Source organism: Anopheles moucheti, chromosome 3 (assembly GCF_943734755.1).
Source record: "Anopheles moucheti chromosome 3, idAnoMoucSN_F20_07, whole genome shotgun sequence".
Classification (NCBI taxonomy): domain Eukaryota; kingdom Metazoa; phylum Arthropoda; class Insecta; order Diptera; family Culicidae; genus Anopheles; species Anopheles moucheti.
In genome coordinates this window covers 1,610,536-1,626,562 of record NC_069141.1, presented here as the reverse complement: position 1 = coordinate 1,626,562, position 16,027 = coordinate 1,610,536, and the positions used below count along the sequence as shown (strand labels likewise).

Genomic DNA, 16,027 nt, shown 5'->3' with positions numbered 1-16,027 from the left:
TGAAGCCTACGCCTGACCGTCACCATGTGCCACGAAGACCGTGTGCGTGAGGGAGAATGTTTTTTTTGCCTATCCTATTTTTTCCCGAGGTTCTTTTCATGGCTTCAACCACCCAACCGAACCCAATCCCCTCGTTTTCGGGTGCTGTCCTTTGGCTGGCCCAGCTTTGAGCCCGATTCCGACGAATCAGCGACCGTTGGCCGCGTGCGTTTGTGCGTGTGGTGCGGTGGGTTTGGTTTCATTCGTTCAGGACCGTTCAGCAGCTAGGGAATTGTGCATTTTTTCCGCATGCGTGTATGTGGGGACCGATACGTACCAGTATGCGTGGGCCTTTGAACAACAGCCGCCCCCATCGAGTCCGTTCGTTTCCGTTTTTTTTATCCGTCGGTGGCGTATGATAGTGTTTGCGGATTGAAGCAGAATGCACCGAGTGCACGCACTTTGTACGCTGCTGCACTCCACGATCGCTAAAACCTAAGCGGGAGAGAGAGAGAGATAAGGGGCGAAGAATCAATGGCCTGTGAAGAATGCCACACAAGGGTTATAAATCCCCTTTTTGTTTTCTCCGCTCGAAACGAGCCAGTGAATGAGGAGCATGCGGAGGATGGTCCACGGTGAGGAAAATATTTCCATAAACCAAACGAACAATATTGACGCGGATTTTTCCAACCTATACGCACACCAACACGCTTCGAACTAGAGGTATCTATTTTTTTGCCTTTTTCCCATTTACCATTTAAAATAACGCTGATGCAGTAGTGGAGTTTGGCGTAGAAAAAAAACACATACACAGAGAACACGAAAAGATGGTACCCTCAATAATAAACCAATCGAAACGCCGTGCAGTAGTGGTGAAATGCACTATGTACTACAGACACCGTGCAGTGGAAATGTTGGGAAAAATCAACCGTAACATTTAAACACCGTCTCGCATCCTGGGTCGCGCAATGGTGGAGCAGAAATATATGTGCACGAGTGTGCACGGCACCAAAGCTCCCTTCGCTTGACTGTGCCGAGGGAGTGGTTTTCCCGATCCGATTATGTGTTTGATGATTTGTCAATTTTTTCCTCCCCTCTAACAATTTTCCTGGTGTTTCCGGGAACTACCAGTTCGGTTGAACGATTGAATGGTGAAAAGTATCATTTTTGATATGTACCCGGGATAGCATCACACCGGAAACATTCGTATGGGTGGAGGTTCAAAATGGCGTGTAATGACGTTTTTGGTTCGGGCTGGGCAACATTGTTCTATCCAACCATTTTATTAGAAAATGACATGATTAGAAATGATTAATGATCGCAGAAGGATCGTCACGCATCTAATATAATTGAAGAATTGACAAATTTTTATGAAAAAGGTATTGCTCAATAACTGTTTGATTGTATTAATAATATCATCTTAAACTTACCTTTAAGACTTTAATCATAGAGTATCCATACTCTGTTTGTATCTATAAGCGACGTAAAGTATACAAATATCATTACAATAAAAGATTGTTAGTAGAGAGTTAAGTTCTTTTCCAATAAAGTTAGTAAAACTAGACGAAAATTCTTCACTTTTCATCGGAAGTTTCAAATTATTTTATACAAAAATAGCACTATTGCAGACGCAAGAACGTAACACACAAACTAGGAAACATTTACACCGAATGTTAATTTATCGGCACTACAAAAATTCTCAAAACAGATCAATAATCTCTAATCCCTAACCTAGTGCGTACTTTAGCCTAGCGCAAAGAAAGCAAATAACAATGGCAAACACTCTTTCAGTGAACAAAAATAAAAAAAAAATCTATGGATAAAGAAAATCCTTGGCAAACATTCTGTTACCTCGTTTTTCAATCAAACACTAAAAAAAGCCAGCCAAATCTCTGCAATGTTTTTACCAGTTTTAATCCATCGTACGAATGTCCTGTGTGCACCACGCCAAGTAAACGAAACAAAACCCAAAAAAACCCTCACCAATGGCGCAAGCTTACCAAGCCACGGGCGCCTCCAGCAAGATAATCACACCCCGAACCAACAACAACAGCAAAAAATACACAGGACGCTACAAAACTTTTAAAAAACAAACTTTGTAAAACCACTCCTTTGGCTAGTGCGTTGCTCGCTTTCTTTCGAATGCTTTGTGGCCGGTTGCACAGTTCTTGACTTTTTGCTTCAAATCCTTCCCTCGCAGCAGACCACCGTCCAGCTGCCACAGCACGATCAAGAACCGTTTCTTGGGCGAAACATACCGGAGTTTGGGAAATTTATTTGCTGCATGTTTGCCAAGACAGTGAGAGAAAGCTGGCAAAAACAAAAGAATGTCCACATCAAGGTAAAGGTGAACGGGACGAGAAGAGGGTCCAACAAACATACAGAGCACGAAGCAAAAATTCAAAACTTGCCAGAAAATGAAGATTCTGCACAGAAAGGAAGAACGATCTAGAAGAACCATCGGGTGCAAAAATGGGAACAAATCTTGAAAGCGCAACAAAAAACGGCACTCAAAGTGCACAATATTAAAAGTGTACCGTTCCTGCTCCTTTCTACCTTTCATCGCTTTTCCTGGAAAAAGTGCTGGCTTAACGTCCCCATACTGCTCCACAGCTTCTGGAGCAACAAAAAAACAACGGAATGGAAAATACAATCTCGAACAATTTACGTCGAGTATTGGAAAGGCTACTGATGGCGAGCCCATCCCATCCATGCAACGCCCTCTCCGACTCTCGATTCTTCGAAGCTAAAAGTCTACCGGTGATGGCCATGATGATGTTGATGATGGCTAAAAGGTAAACTCTTTCGCCCCGAAGCGAAGAGGAGTTTTAATCGGTAAAATTTTAAATTATTTTCTATCCTGTTGGGCCTGCTGGGAAAAGGGGTCAGCCTGTATTATTTTTTTTCTTTCCCCCCATTTTTGCAATCCTTTTTCCTTTCGTCTAGTTGGATATCTTGGACGAGAGGAAAAAGGAAGAGGATAGAAGTATCTAAAGCAGCTTATCCAACCTGATCTTTTCTTTCAAACACCATTCTTTACGCCGTTGTTGCCAAGAGCAGCAGAAGGAACGGACCGTAATCGCAGAGGGTGAGGAAAATGAATTGCTAAAATAGTTTTCCCAATACTTGCCCAGCTCCATAGGAAGGATCGGTCCTATACACACACACTCACCGGAATATGCATATCTCGTACCGTTCTACCACAAGGGACAACCGGCCCTTCGAGATGTGCGCATCGAATCCATTTCTTTTGCCACGATAGGAACTTCTTTTCGTACCTTGACAGACTAACCCCGGTAAGACAAGTGCGACCGGAACTTGTTTGCATCTGCTGTACCCCAACCCCGTTTTTCCAATCGAATTGGAGAGAAGATTCTTTAACACGGTAAACTTTCCCCATCCATTGGGGTTTTGGGACGAGTTTTGGTGAATGAAACCAGCTGGTCGGTACGAGTCATACACAAGACCGTACAGACAGTACGCTCACACACCACCCAAATCGGACGTACGCCTTCATTGGTGATGTGCTACAGAGGACCTTGGTACTGTTTCGTATCCTACCGGTGGGGCGGTGGATACCTGGAGAAGCGTGGTAATTGGTGGTAGTGGAGACTTTGTTTGTAAACAGACGATAACACGGTGAACCGTTTTACGAAAGCCTTAGGAGCCGGTTCGTTTCGAACTGTTGACAGGACCCGATTCTCATGGGGAACTCCTGAAAGGATTATCGATACTTTGTCGTTGAAATAGAAAATAATTGTATGCTAGGGATTGTAACGAAATTTCTAGTGGTTTAAAAAAAATGATCAACCATTATTAATAGACATGTTTAATGGAGAATATTTATGAAAATGAATAATTAAGTCAAGTTTAAAATTTTCCACAATTAGTAAAATAATTTGTTTTGATCATTTTCCCACTTAAAATTATGTTTTACTCATTGGTTTAACATAAACATAGTAAAAAAACAGTGTCTATTCACTAAAAAAACACTTACTAAGCCATAATAACGATATTCTATCATACAAATTGCATAGCTTGAGGTACATTATCCTTCTTTAATTGCAAATTTTAAAGTACACGGATATGTTACGGCGCCTAGAAGTTAAGAATCGTTTTTACGAAGAAATAAATAACAGTAGTCTTCCAGGAGTGTCCTATCTTTGGTGGTTTACTAAAGAATTGCTAAATTTGAAAATTATCTTTCAACAATCATATTGTTGCATAAACCAATACTGATTAGGATTTCTTTTTTCGATCTTTACAGGCATTTTTCTACACATCTGGAAAAATCCTCCCCGATATGACATGTACAAAATGCTGATCGACAAACGCAAACTCCTACTCTACCTTGGAGCCGTTGCAAACGAACTGAAGAAAATTCTCGCCCTACCAGGTAACGCCGCGCGCAAAACATCCGTCACATCCACCTCGCCAGAAGAAAGCAGTACCTCCGACGGAACCAGCCCTTCGAGCCTTAGTTTGGTGTGTCCAAAATTCCCAAAAGCTTGCCTTAAGTTCCGCTGGACAAACGAGAGAAACCGGGAGCTTATGTTCTGCCATTACGTTGTCACTGGCGGCACGTGCGACGGTGATCGGCCCAACTATCGAGCCCGGTTACACGAACTGTGGCTAGAACGGCAACGAGCGCAGGAACCCCAGGGCTGCATTGCCGATGGCGAACAGCCTCCCTGGGACCTTACCGAACAGAACCTGCTCACGCAGCAGCGCAAAATTGAGCGCGACCAGCTACTACCGGAGGAGATCCGTCGACGCACCGAAACGGATGCGATTAGTTATCGGTATTATATGCGTACCAGCCTCCCAAAAGTGTCGGACAAAAATCGTAAAGTGTTCCGTAAGATGTCAAAGTGCTATCGGCGCATGCTGGAACTGCACGCCATTAATCGGGCACTCGGGTACATCGACTCCGTATCGGAGCTGGACTGGTCGTGCGATCGGGAAATTAAAACACTAGCAATGAAGCGTGTGGTGCAGGTGGTTTGTGAAAGCATCCGACACGGACGTGACACACCCATTCTTACACGACATCAAGAATGTTTCGTTAATGTGCTCACACCGCAACGAATACTTGGTGACGCTCGGGTTCGTGACTATCTCTCGCACTACCGACGGGGTAGTGATTTGTTGGCTATTCTAACCGCTAGTTGTCCGCATGAGGATGATCGACGGGACCATCTTCACATCAACGATGACTCGCCGGGCTGTGAGGAATTGCATCGCAATCTCAAAATTTTGCGCCATTTGTTCCAGTATGCACGGAACCTCCTGCATATACTGGCCATCAAGACGCTAGTCAATCGGTTGTACGACAGTAAAAGTCTGGAGGAGATTAAGTCCTATTACGCTTACCTTTTTCGTCACAATCCGGTAGAACATCTGGAGGAGCTAGAATGTGCTCCATTCACGTTGCTTGAGCTCGGTGTTTTGGTGGATGCGATCGAGGAAGAATATCACGGTGCGGGAGTTCCCTCGAACGATCATATTCGGCGGATACGAACGAAAATCACCCAGGAAATTCACAGTTATAAGACGCTCCATCAACACTTCAGCAACACGATGCTCATGGTGGAAGGTCTCATATCGAAGATCAAATCGAACCACAGCTACGAGAAAATGCGTCATATCTTCCGGTCCCATCTAAAAGTGTTAGAAACATCCCAACGTAGCATTGATGTCCAGTTTTTGGTAGGCCTTCGCAGTGCTCTTCTCACATACTTTTACGATGATCTCCCAGAGCTGCGGCATCGGTGCGAACTGGAGCGAAGGGTAGCTCTGTTAGTATGTCGCGTTTTGTACGCCATTGACAGGAAGCTTTACCAACGGTCGTGTGCTTCTTGTGGACCTCAGACAGTGCATCTTGCAGGTGGTGATAATTCGCTACTTTTAAAACGTCTCGAAGAAGCAACCGGTCAACAACTTTCATACCTCATCAAAGATCCCAACTTTTGCAAACTTCAAGACCATCCCGAAAAGCGCTACGATCTGCTCCGACAGCTCCTGCGACGACACCGTGTCCTATACAGTGCTAACCTGCTCGCTGACCTGCGCCGTGATGAGGAACGTGAGACGGAGGAAAAAGTAGCCCAGCTGCAGAAGCTATTCCTTGACCAAAACATGAACATGAAACCATTCGAGCGGGTGGATGAAATTGCATTCGAAATGCTGATGCTGGAAGCCACAAGCGCACTGTCGGCGAAGTTAGTCGACAACCGGGAGAGTCTCTGCAATTATTTACCAGTGCTGACGGGGCGAAATTTGCGCAACTACCTCGCACACGGTCACATCACGTACGAGATACTGATACCAAACACGGGACCGAAAACGATCCTGCTCAATGCGCTCAGCATTATCAAGCTGTCGAAGAACATTATTTCGGAGATCTACGATCGGCACGGTTGGGATTTTGCGGAGAAACTCGCGCTGCTCAAGCACCAGGAAAGTATACTCGGCGGTTTCCGGTATCGAAACTGTAGCGAGATTCGGGACACAATTCGGAAGGAAGCGTATCTGCTCGGCCGAAATCATCTCAACCACGGTATAGTCGATCACCTGGTACAGCACCAGAGTTGCATGCTGCTGGGACACCTGCTGGACTTTGGTAAGATGGACGAGTTTCTCAAACCGCTGTCCTACCTAATGGAAAGCGTAAGTGCGATATCGTGCGGACGTCCACTGTACGACATTCTGGCGGATGTTCGGTCCCGTGTTGAGTTCTGCTACAGCTTGGCAATGCTTAGCAACGATGAGGATATCCTGTCGAAGATTGTGGCCGATTTCGGGTATGGACAGATCGATGCCATTCCAATGGTGTTCAACTTTGATCGGTTGTTTGCTAGCTTTCTTGAAACACACCCGGACTATAACGTGAACGCGGAGAGTAATGCGGAGATACTGCACTACGCGGTGCTTTCCGGCAATGTAGAGCTACTTAACTTGCTGCTGGATCAGTGCCATGACCTTAACCAGCGCGACGAATGTGGTCAAACACCGCTCGATGTGGCCTGCAAGCTGAGCAACGTGGAGATGGTCAAGGCCCTGACGAATGCGGGAGCCCGTTGGTACACTAACGGAGAGCACGGGTACAGCCAATATTCGTGGATCTTTCTCAACAACGATCAGGACGCGATTGTGTTTCTCAAGAATAACGAGTTGCTTAGTGCCAAAATAGCCGGTGCCTGTGTCGACCTGTTCCTACAGTACTGCGACGATAGCAATGAGGAGATCGTTGAGTTCATGCTTGCCAATGAGGCCGTGAAGTACGCGAGTATCTACACAAAAGCCGTCACCTTTCGACGCCTAAACGTGTTACGGTTTCTGGTTGAAAGTGACCGGAAGGTGAAAAGTAACGTGAATCGGAAGGAAGTGTCCGGACAGGGTCTTACGCCGTTACAGATTGCCGCTCGCAAGGGGTACCCCGATGTGACGCAGGTACTTCTTCAGCACGGTGCCAACGTTCTATTGCGCGACGTAAACGGGAACAGTGCGCTGCATTTTGCTGTTGAGTGTGGATGTGTGAAAACGGTACGGTTACTTCTACGACACGGTGCCAGTTCAGGTGTAAGGAACTCGCTGGGGAAAAGCCCGTTAGAACTAGCGATCGCAAGTGAACATCGGAAGATATCTCGGATGTTACTGCACAGTGGACAAAAGGTGGAAAGTATATCGCTACCGGAACGGTTACGAAATCAGAGCATTGTGAACGAGCTGTTGTTTGTGACCAAACCGTTTGAGTACTGTCTTTCACCCGCCGATGTGTGTAGTGATAGCTTTACGCCTTTGCATCATGCAAGGGAAGAGTGTACGATACAGCAGCTACTCCAGTTTTACGAGGTAGATGTGGCTAGTCCTCGGTACCGCACAACTCCACTCCATTTGGCCTGCCTTTGCAACGAACCGCAGCGTGTGAAGGCTCTTCTCAAACATGGCGCAAATCCGATGCTTTCCAATGAGGAAGGATGGACACCACTTCTGCTAGCGGTTAGCAATCGCAGTATATCCATTGTGGAGACGTTACTCAAACACGACACTTTCAACACGCAACCAACCAATAGAGAAGATCTCAACACTGTGCTAGCGATTGCGATCAGAAAGCAATCAATCGACATTGCTAATCTATTGCTAGAGATGGGAGCATCGATCGATACGATCGGTAAAACGTTGATAGCCTTATCACCAACACACCGGAGTTCCAGACAACATCCACCCCAACATCAACATCCCCTTCAGCTGTTCTTCTGTGCTGCTCGCGAAGGTTACAACCGGATATTGGAGTACCTCCTGGAGAGTGCTCTGTTCGATGTTAACACGAAGGATACAATCGGTTCTACCGCTCTGTTTCACGCCCTCTCGAGGGCACCACTCGCAACGCTAGACATCTTGGTTCGACATGGTGCAGACGTGGAGCACTGCAATCAATTCGGCCACAATGTGCTCTCGATCGCCGTCATGAACAATCGGCTGGATGCGTTGCAGTACTTCGTTAACAACTTTCCCGCGCTGGTACACTTTCTCGATGCGGTGGAAGCCGACACGAAGAATTCCGTCCTTCACTTGGCCGTATTGCGCGGGGCACTCGATATAGTGCAATACTGCGTGAAGCTCCACCGGGTAGGAGGGGTCAGTTTGGACGCACAGAACAAGGAAGGCTTTACGGCGCTTCACATCAGTGCGCAAACAGGGCATGAAGCTATCTTCGGGTACCTGCTCGGACACGGTGCCAACGCTACCATACCCTCCGCCAATGGGCAATCCATTCTGCACACGGCTATCTGCAACCGGAACCTGTGCATCGTGCAATCCATCCTACGGGCCGGAGTTTTATCGCTCGATCAAGATCTCTTCGATCACGAGCAACGCTCTCCGCTACACTATGCCGTGTTTTCGCGCCATGTTGCTGTCGTGCGTGAGATACTGAAGCTTCCCAACCTGCCACTAAATCACGTTGACGTGCGCGGCAACACAGCGCTCCATCTGGCGGCGGAATTCCAGTACGTCGATATCTACAATTTGCTCCAAAAGCGCATCGACAACGAGCGACGGAACGTGAACGGGAAGCGTGCCATCGATGTGCTGCTGCGCAAGTAAATGTATATGTTATTTAAAGTTGTACAGTTTGTTTCTACTTCCGTCTGTGAACTATCTCATCCACCGGTGGAATGCTGGAAGACGAATAGGAAAATGTGTGTACAAGAAATACCCTAATGAAGGTGCAATTATTTGTTTTTGTACGATCTACACCTGATCGAGATGCGCTTTGCGAGGCATTGTGTATAGAAATTACTAACTCTACTAGCTAGTGGCAATCACGCGAAAGAAAGCCTGTTGCAAGTTTGCCGCGTCTGTATTGTGAGACTCTTCGTAACAAATCGCCATCGAGAAGAAGTAACCATTCAGTGGGTACGATCGCCAACTTGCGATCGTATCGCTAAAATTAACTGCTTAAACTTACAACAAACGTTCTTTCCGCCATTTTGTTTCCTTCGTCCTGTGTTTACACACTTGCGACCGTGAGGAGCACTGAAACGTGCTTGTGAAGATAGTAAAAATTGTATTGTCTATATGGGAGGCAGCTAAGCATTCTAAGCAAATATTACATATTTAAACGTGCATATGTGTAACGTACGTGTATCGAACGGCAATAATGCGGTCCAGTTAAATGCACGACAAACTCTCTAGCTAAATGTAACAAACAGCCAATGCGACAACACCGTTTGTACCATTCATTCGTCATCAGCAATCGTTTACTTACTTGTGTCAAACAATCGTTTTCAACCCACGGTTAACATGCAACGCATGAGTGAAGGCGCGTAACGTTGGTCGACAGCCGGTAACAGAATCACTATTGCACCCGATTAAAACCATACTCACTATAATCCCAAACAGCAACTCCCTTGCTCTTGGGAATCAACTCACATAAATGCAACCATTATCGTGTACGATCGAGCCCACCCTTTTCCAGGCGAGTTAACCGATGCCAACCGTCGCCAACATGGCTACTGACTATCGTCTGCCGTTCGATTCCACAAGCGCAATAGATTTTAAGCAAACAATCCACAAACTACTCGCCAGTATGCAATAGAACATCTTCCCAATAAGAACGAAGCCGCACACGCACACACAAACCAACACCAAACAGGCCAACATCCTTATAGGCACAAATGAAAGGACTTCGTGTTTGAAAATCGCCAGTCAAAATCGCAGCACAAACCGATGACCTGTTCCATTCTACCTTCCCGTTTTTTGCTAAATGGGTATGGTTACCATTTGTCCGATGGTGGCATCAATAGAACCGGATTACTTATCTACTAGCTAGATCTGTTAATAAAGTTGCTTGGAAGAAGTTGACCGAGGCACTAAGCCATTTGGAAAAAGATCATTTTGTTATGCAGATAGCATACCTTCACGCGTACTGTGACAAACTTTCGTTTAACGCCCACAGCGTATGCAATCTGCGTAACATAATTACCTTCTGGCAGCTTAATAACAACTTCTTTAGCAGCTTTTTTCTGCAGGTTGGCTTCAAACAGCTTGCAATTAATGTAAAAAAAGTCACAATAATACCACACCGAATCAGTTACAGTGCGTATAAATACAAGATTCCGTTTTCCGCATCCATGCAATAACCAATGTCTCTACATTTTTACAAATTCACGTATAGTAAATAGTAACAGTGTCCTGCATATAGCACAAACCCAGGATAACAAAGCGTAATTAATGTATCAAATCCCACTTAACATATAAAACCGCAACGGCAGATGACAGTTCGGTAGCTAGTATGGTCAACAAGTGCTGGCTCAAAAGTACACGGTGATGTTCTGAACTACAACAATTCCGATTAAAAGAAACTAAAGCAGATATAACATAAGCAGTATCAAATGGTACAACTACAATAACAATAGAATGGATCCGTACAGAACTACAACCTTGCCAATCGGTTGAGTTGGAAGAATACAAAAAGTGCGATCTTTGTCGGTACTTTTAATTCTTTCAATAACCGAAGGCACCGCAAACCACAACAAAAAAAACAATAGTACCGACAGTTCTTACCAGTAAGCGTGCTGGAATTCCCTCGTGGAAAATCATACATCTATGTTTTCCACGAGACAAACTACGTTTTGAGTTTGAAAAATACAACTGTCATGTAGAGGGATCGATCAAGGACCTTCATCAGATGATGTTTGGAAGTTTTTCTTCATTTTGTATTATTGATAGTCTAGTCATTACTCATTACGGTACTAGACTGAGGTTCTAAACGATTTTTAACAGAAAAAATTTACGCGAAGCCATACAAGTATGTTCTCTGATCGATACGACCGACACTTGCGTATAATTTAAATTATAATAGAATTCATGCTAGGAATACATAAAAGCACAACCATGCTCAATTTTACTTAGCATGAATTGCATCATCTCTTGCGTTCCTATGTACTTGAAGACGGTATAATTTTATAAAAGTAAGCATAAGTAAAAATCGTATCGTAAAAATCGTATCATTACGCAAAAAATACACAAATTTCGGCAACATTTTGATACACGGTTCCAACATTAAGTCTAATAATGAATAGGTAACACGGTAATAATTTGGTACACGTTCTGAAAGTTATTAACAGCAAAAAACGCAAAGTAATAAGTAATTCACCACAAGTTCGCAAGACGTAAGCATATATATTGTGTGAACTGATGATAATATGTCTGGCACAACAGTAAAATCGCAAACAATCAAAGAGAAAATCGTAACTGTATTTAAAACAAAAATGATGCCAAGAATAAAACCAATCCGAATGGTCCGTAAAAGACGAGAAGGGTAGGAAACAGCAGCAGTACTTTAACACACCACAATCAATGTTGAAAATAAAACCAAATGGCCAATAAAGGTAACTGAGTAAGATAAAGAACAGGACGCAGCAAAGAAGATATTTAACTAAAACGAAACTAGCAAGATGATGTAGACAGATGTATGCCAATTTCAAACAAACCCGTAATGCAAAAGGCAAAACAGAAAAAGTATTCCAGAAATGTAAGTTGTTAAACCTACACCTTTGTTAAGATCATATATGTTTGTGTGTTCGGTTTCTCACTGGGCACGAAGTTGAAAGAGTGGAAAGAGGCAGTAAAGAGAGATAAAAGTAACGAGAAAGAAGAAGAACAGAGAGAGAGAGAGAAAGATAGAAAAAGTGAAAGCAGAAATTTTCAAAACAACCAACTAGCGCATTTGGTGACCACTTTTAGAGTATTAACGTGAGACTTGAGCAAGAAAACTATAAAAGAAAAAAAACATAAAAAACAAGTAACAATCCATGCACTAAAAACACGATGCCCAAAAACAAACCTCGGCACCAAACCATGGTGAGCAACCATTTTGAAACCCTTTACGAAGGCCAGTATATAGCAGTAGGACAGACCACCCCACGTGGTGAAACTGATGGAGGCGCACATGCAAAGATGATTTTTTACACGAAATAAAATATTTTTTTTATTTTCAAGTGATTTAAACCACACTTTTGTTGTTGTTAATTGATGTTATAAGGAAAGAAACGTATTTGTAAATTCAGGTTTGTTCCATCTTGTGTACGTGGGTTACGCAGATCGTTAGCGTCATTGTGTACGCATAGCAATATGCAATTTGGAAAAACAATGATTTTTACTTTAGAGCTGATGATTTCCCGACGAAAATAGTTGTGTAGGGCGACTGCATACCAACAAGAATAAACTTATTCCGTTATACATAATGCTGTCACCAAAATGTTTCAAAAATAAATTGCATACCTGCAGGCTCACGCAGCCAATACTCAACCCAGTTGTGAGTCATAAGCAAAGGATTCTCACAACTCGAATTTCGTTGTGTCTTTTTTAACACAAATACATTACAGATATTCTATTGTAGATTTCGTCCATTATCTGGGCCAAAATGACTTTTTATTTGTAGAATTATAAACAAAAATGACCTTCTCTGAGTATGACAAACCCCCAGTGTGCAGCCACCCGAATGAAATGTTGAGTATTGAACCGTGCATCATAAACATTTACCCTGATCCATGACAGCTATCATAACAAACATTTTCCATCACTTCCAAAACCGACCAAAATCATAAACATGCTAAAATTTGCATAAAAGCACGTGTTATTCACATTTAATTCTAGCTCAAAATGCAGTGTTTGATTGTATATAGCTAAAGGGCAGGTGTGAAACATACGCGCAAGACATTTTCGTAGAAAAGCAGACAATTTAGGTCGAAGCTAGATTTCTCGCAACACCACTATGAATTTGCTACCAAAATCGACAGCCGACTTTGGGTCAACCGAGTATTGGAACAACTTTTTCCGCAAGCGTGGAAAGCAGGCGTTCGAGTGGTATGGCGAATATCCGGAGCTATGCGATCAGCTGCATCAGTATATTAAACCCAAGGATGAAGTACTCGTGGTCGGTTGCGGTAACTCGAAGCTAAGCATGGACCTGTACGATGTGGGGTTCAAGTGAGTTTTTCCGTTCTTTTACTTCAATCGCAGTTACATTATTCGTACTTATATCTGCAGAAAAATCACCAACATCGACATTTCGCCTGTGGTTATCAAACAGATGCAGGAAGCAAACCGTTCCACACGTCCCGAAATGACCTGGAACCAGATGGACGCTACCGCCATGTCCTTCCCCGATGAGTCGTTCTCCGTCGTGCTGGATAAGGGTACCCTCGATGCACTATTTACTGATGAGTCAACTGCTGTGGTTACCTTAGTGCAGAAATACTTTAACGAAATTGGTCGTGTCCTTCGTGCGGCTGGTCGGTACATTTGCATATCGCTGCTCCAGGAACACATCCTTCGAAAGGTGGTAGATCATTTTCCGGCCTCTCACTTTATGTTACGAATTGTGCGGTGTCCGGAAGCCGGCAAAGGGCAATGCAAAGATGAATCCTCCAATGGGGACGGTTCATCGCTAGTTGTGTTTGCCATTGTGGCGACAAAGTTGAAAAATATCCCGATGCGTATCCTCGAGCTCGGCCTGGCCGGCAGTCACATCGAGCGAGTGCAGCGTCCTGAAGAGCTGTTGGCGGCCGTAGCTACCGCTCAGAAGGCGGCCATGGTTTGTAATGGGCTTGCGCGTGGTAGCATAGCTGGTATGGCGGAAGTTTCACTGGATCTGTTTGCACCATCCGAAAAGCAGCGGCCTCGCTACACAATCCATGTGCTGGATCAGGCACCGAAACGGGGCAACGGGAAGTACGCGGCATTCATAGTTCCCCAGGGACGGGAAACGGAATGGCTCTTTGCAACACCGGCCGGTCGTAGAAAATTACAAGAATCGGCAAAGTTCGATCGTTTAGCGATAGTAACACTACACCGTGGCCACGTGTATGACGATCTGGATACGGTTAAGACGGAACTAGCGGAAAGCGTAAAATCACTCGCACCGAATGGCCTGCAGGGTGCTTCGATACCCTATCTTTCTATCGGTGCCGAGGTAGGCCGCCGTGAAACGATCCACTCCGGCCTTAGTGAACTGTCCGGCGAGTATGTCGTGGAGGAAATTGCCGGTGAAAATGGCCGTCTGTTCAGACGGCTAGTTTTCCTCGCCAACCAGTCCGTCGTACAGTCGGAAGCGGCGCTTAAAATGGCCCGCGTACGCGGGAACCGAGCGGCACAGAAGGTGATTGATCCGGGGTACCTTGCCTGTCAACATCATCTATTCATGACAGTGGGCGTACAGCTAGCCGCAAACATGACCACCGCTAGCTCAAGCAACAACTGTCCGGTGGCCGTGGTTGGATTAGGTGGCGGAGGGCTCTGTACGTTCATCCGCGAATGTTTAAAAAAGACTACAATTACGGCAATTGAAATCGATCCTGAAATAGAACAGATTGCGGTGAAGTATTTCGGCCTAACGCTCGACCAACGTCTACGGGTCGTTATTGCCGATGGTATCCAATTTTTAGCCGATGAAGCAGCCCGCAATGCGCAATATTCCGCCCTACTGTTTGATGTCGACAGTAAAGATCCAACTGTTGGTATGAGCTGTCCACCGGCTGCCTTTCTCGAGCGCGCTGTGCTGTCCAACGTACGCAAGCTAATCGGCGAAACGGGACTTTTCGTGTTGAATCTTGTGTGTCGCAACGAGAGTCTGCGGGAAACGACGGTTGAATCGCTGAAGCAAACGTTCCGTTACGTTCTTTCGTATCAGCTCGAGGAGGATGTGAATGAAATTTTCTACTGTACCGACAATGGACGGCTTAAGGAGGTGTCCAACTGGCAAGAGCTGCTGCGCACAGCAGCTGACGATGTAAACAAACAGGCCCGGAAGGAAAAGTTAACGCACGAGCAGGAACTGGTCGATTTAAGTGACTTTATCACTGCCCTTAAAATATAGGTGCAAAAAAAGATTGTTATAAACAATGGTTTTAATATCTTTTCTTATACTGGAGGAGATGAGAATGTTTCCGAAATAGTTTTAAAAAATATATGTGCCACAACAAGGCAGCGTGTTCTTCGATACCGGACTACTTTTGGCCAGATAGACCCTATGACTATTGCAGCGGCGAATCAAACGGTAGGCGGTAGGCGAATAGAACCACAGACATTATCAGCATTTATTAATCGATTTATCGGCATCGATTTTCCACCACATGATAGTTTACAAACATGCTACAAATAATATCATTAGTTGCACTTAATTTCGCTAAATTCTCACTTAGAATTCACACAAAAATATAATGCAAATTTTTGAAATCGTGCTAACATTGGTTTCCAACCACTCTGTAGTGGATGATCATGAAACATTACATGTTACATGAAATGCAGCAGCATTGGTTCAATTGGTGTACGCGTGACTCTCAAAGTCCCCGTCGGCAGATGCGAAATTCCTTCCATTCAAACGAACCGATTTTCGATTTCGGATACCAAGAGAACATGTTTTTTAGGAAATGACATCAATTCCCCCGCACACTGGTGCGTATAGCTGTTCCGATCTTCTAATACATTGGTTAACACCACCGCATACTATCAAATCCGTGAGAGCGATCGCTAGTGCAAG

General features: G+C 44.6%; 2 protein-coding genes across 2 annotated transcripts in view; both read left to right on the top strand.

Moving 5' to 3' along the window:
- The window catches only part of LOC128303468 (uncharacterized), a 44,497-nt gene extending 31,999 nt beyond the window's left edge, over window positions 1-12,498 (top strand). The window contains exons 2-3 of the mRNA XM_053040435.1: window positions 4,247-8,159; window positions 8,196-12,498. Of these exons, the coding sequence (XP_052896395.1) occupies window positions 4,247-8,159; window positions 8,196-9,087 (4,805 nt within the window). The 3' untranslated portion in view covers window positions 9,088-12,498. The remainder of the gene's footprint in view (window positions 1-4,246; window positions 8,160-8,195) is intronic.
- Window positions 12,499-13,089: 591 nt separating this feature from the next.
- Window positions 13,090-15,373, top strand: LOC128302440 (eEF1A lysine and N-terminal methyltransferase homolog). The gene is made up of 2 exons (XM_053039262.1): window positions 13,090-13,476; window positions 13,537-15,373. The coding sequence occupies exons 1-2, from the start codon at window positions 13,262-13,264 to the stop codon at window positions 15,362-15,364; spliced, it is 2,043 nt and encodes a 680-aa protein (XP_052895222.1). The 5' UTR covers window positions 13,090-13,261; the 3' UTR covers window positions 15,365-15,373.
- Window positions 15,374-16,027: the final 654 nt, after the last annotated feature.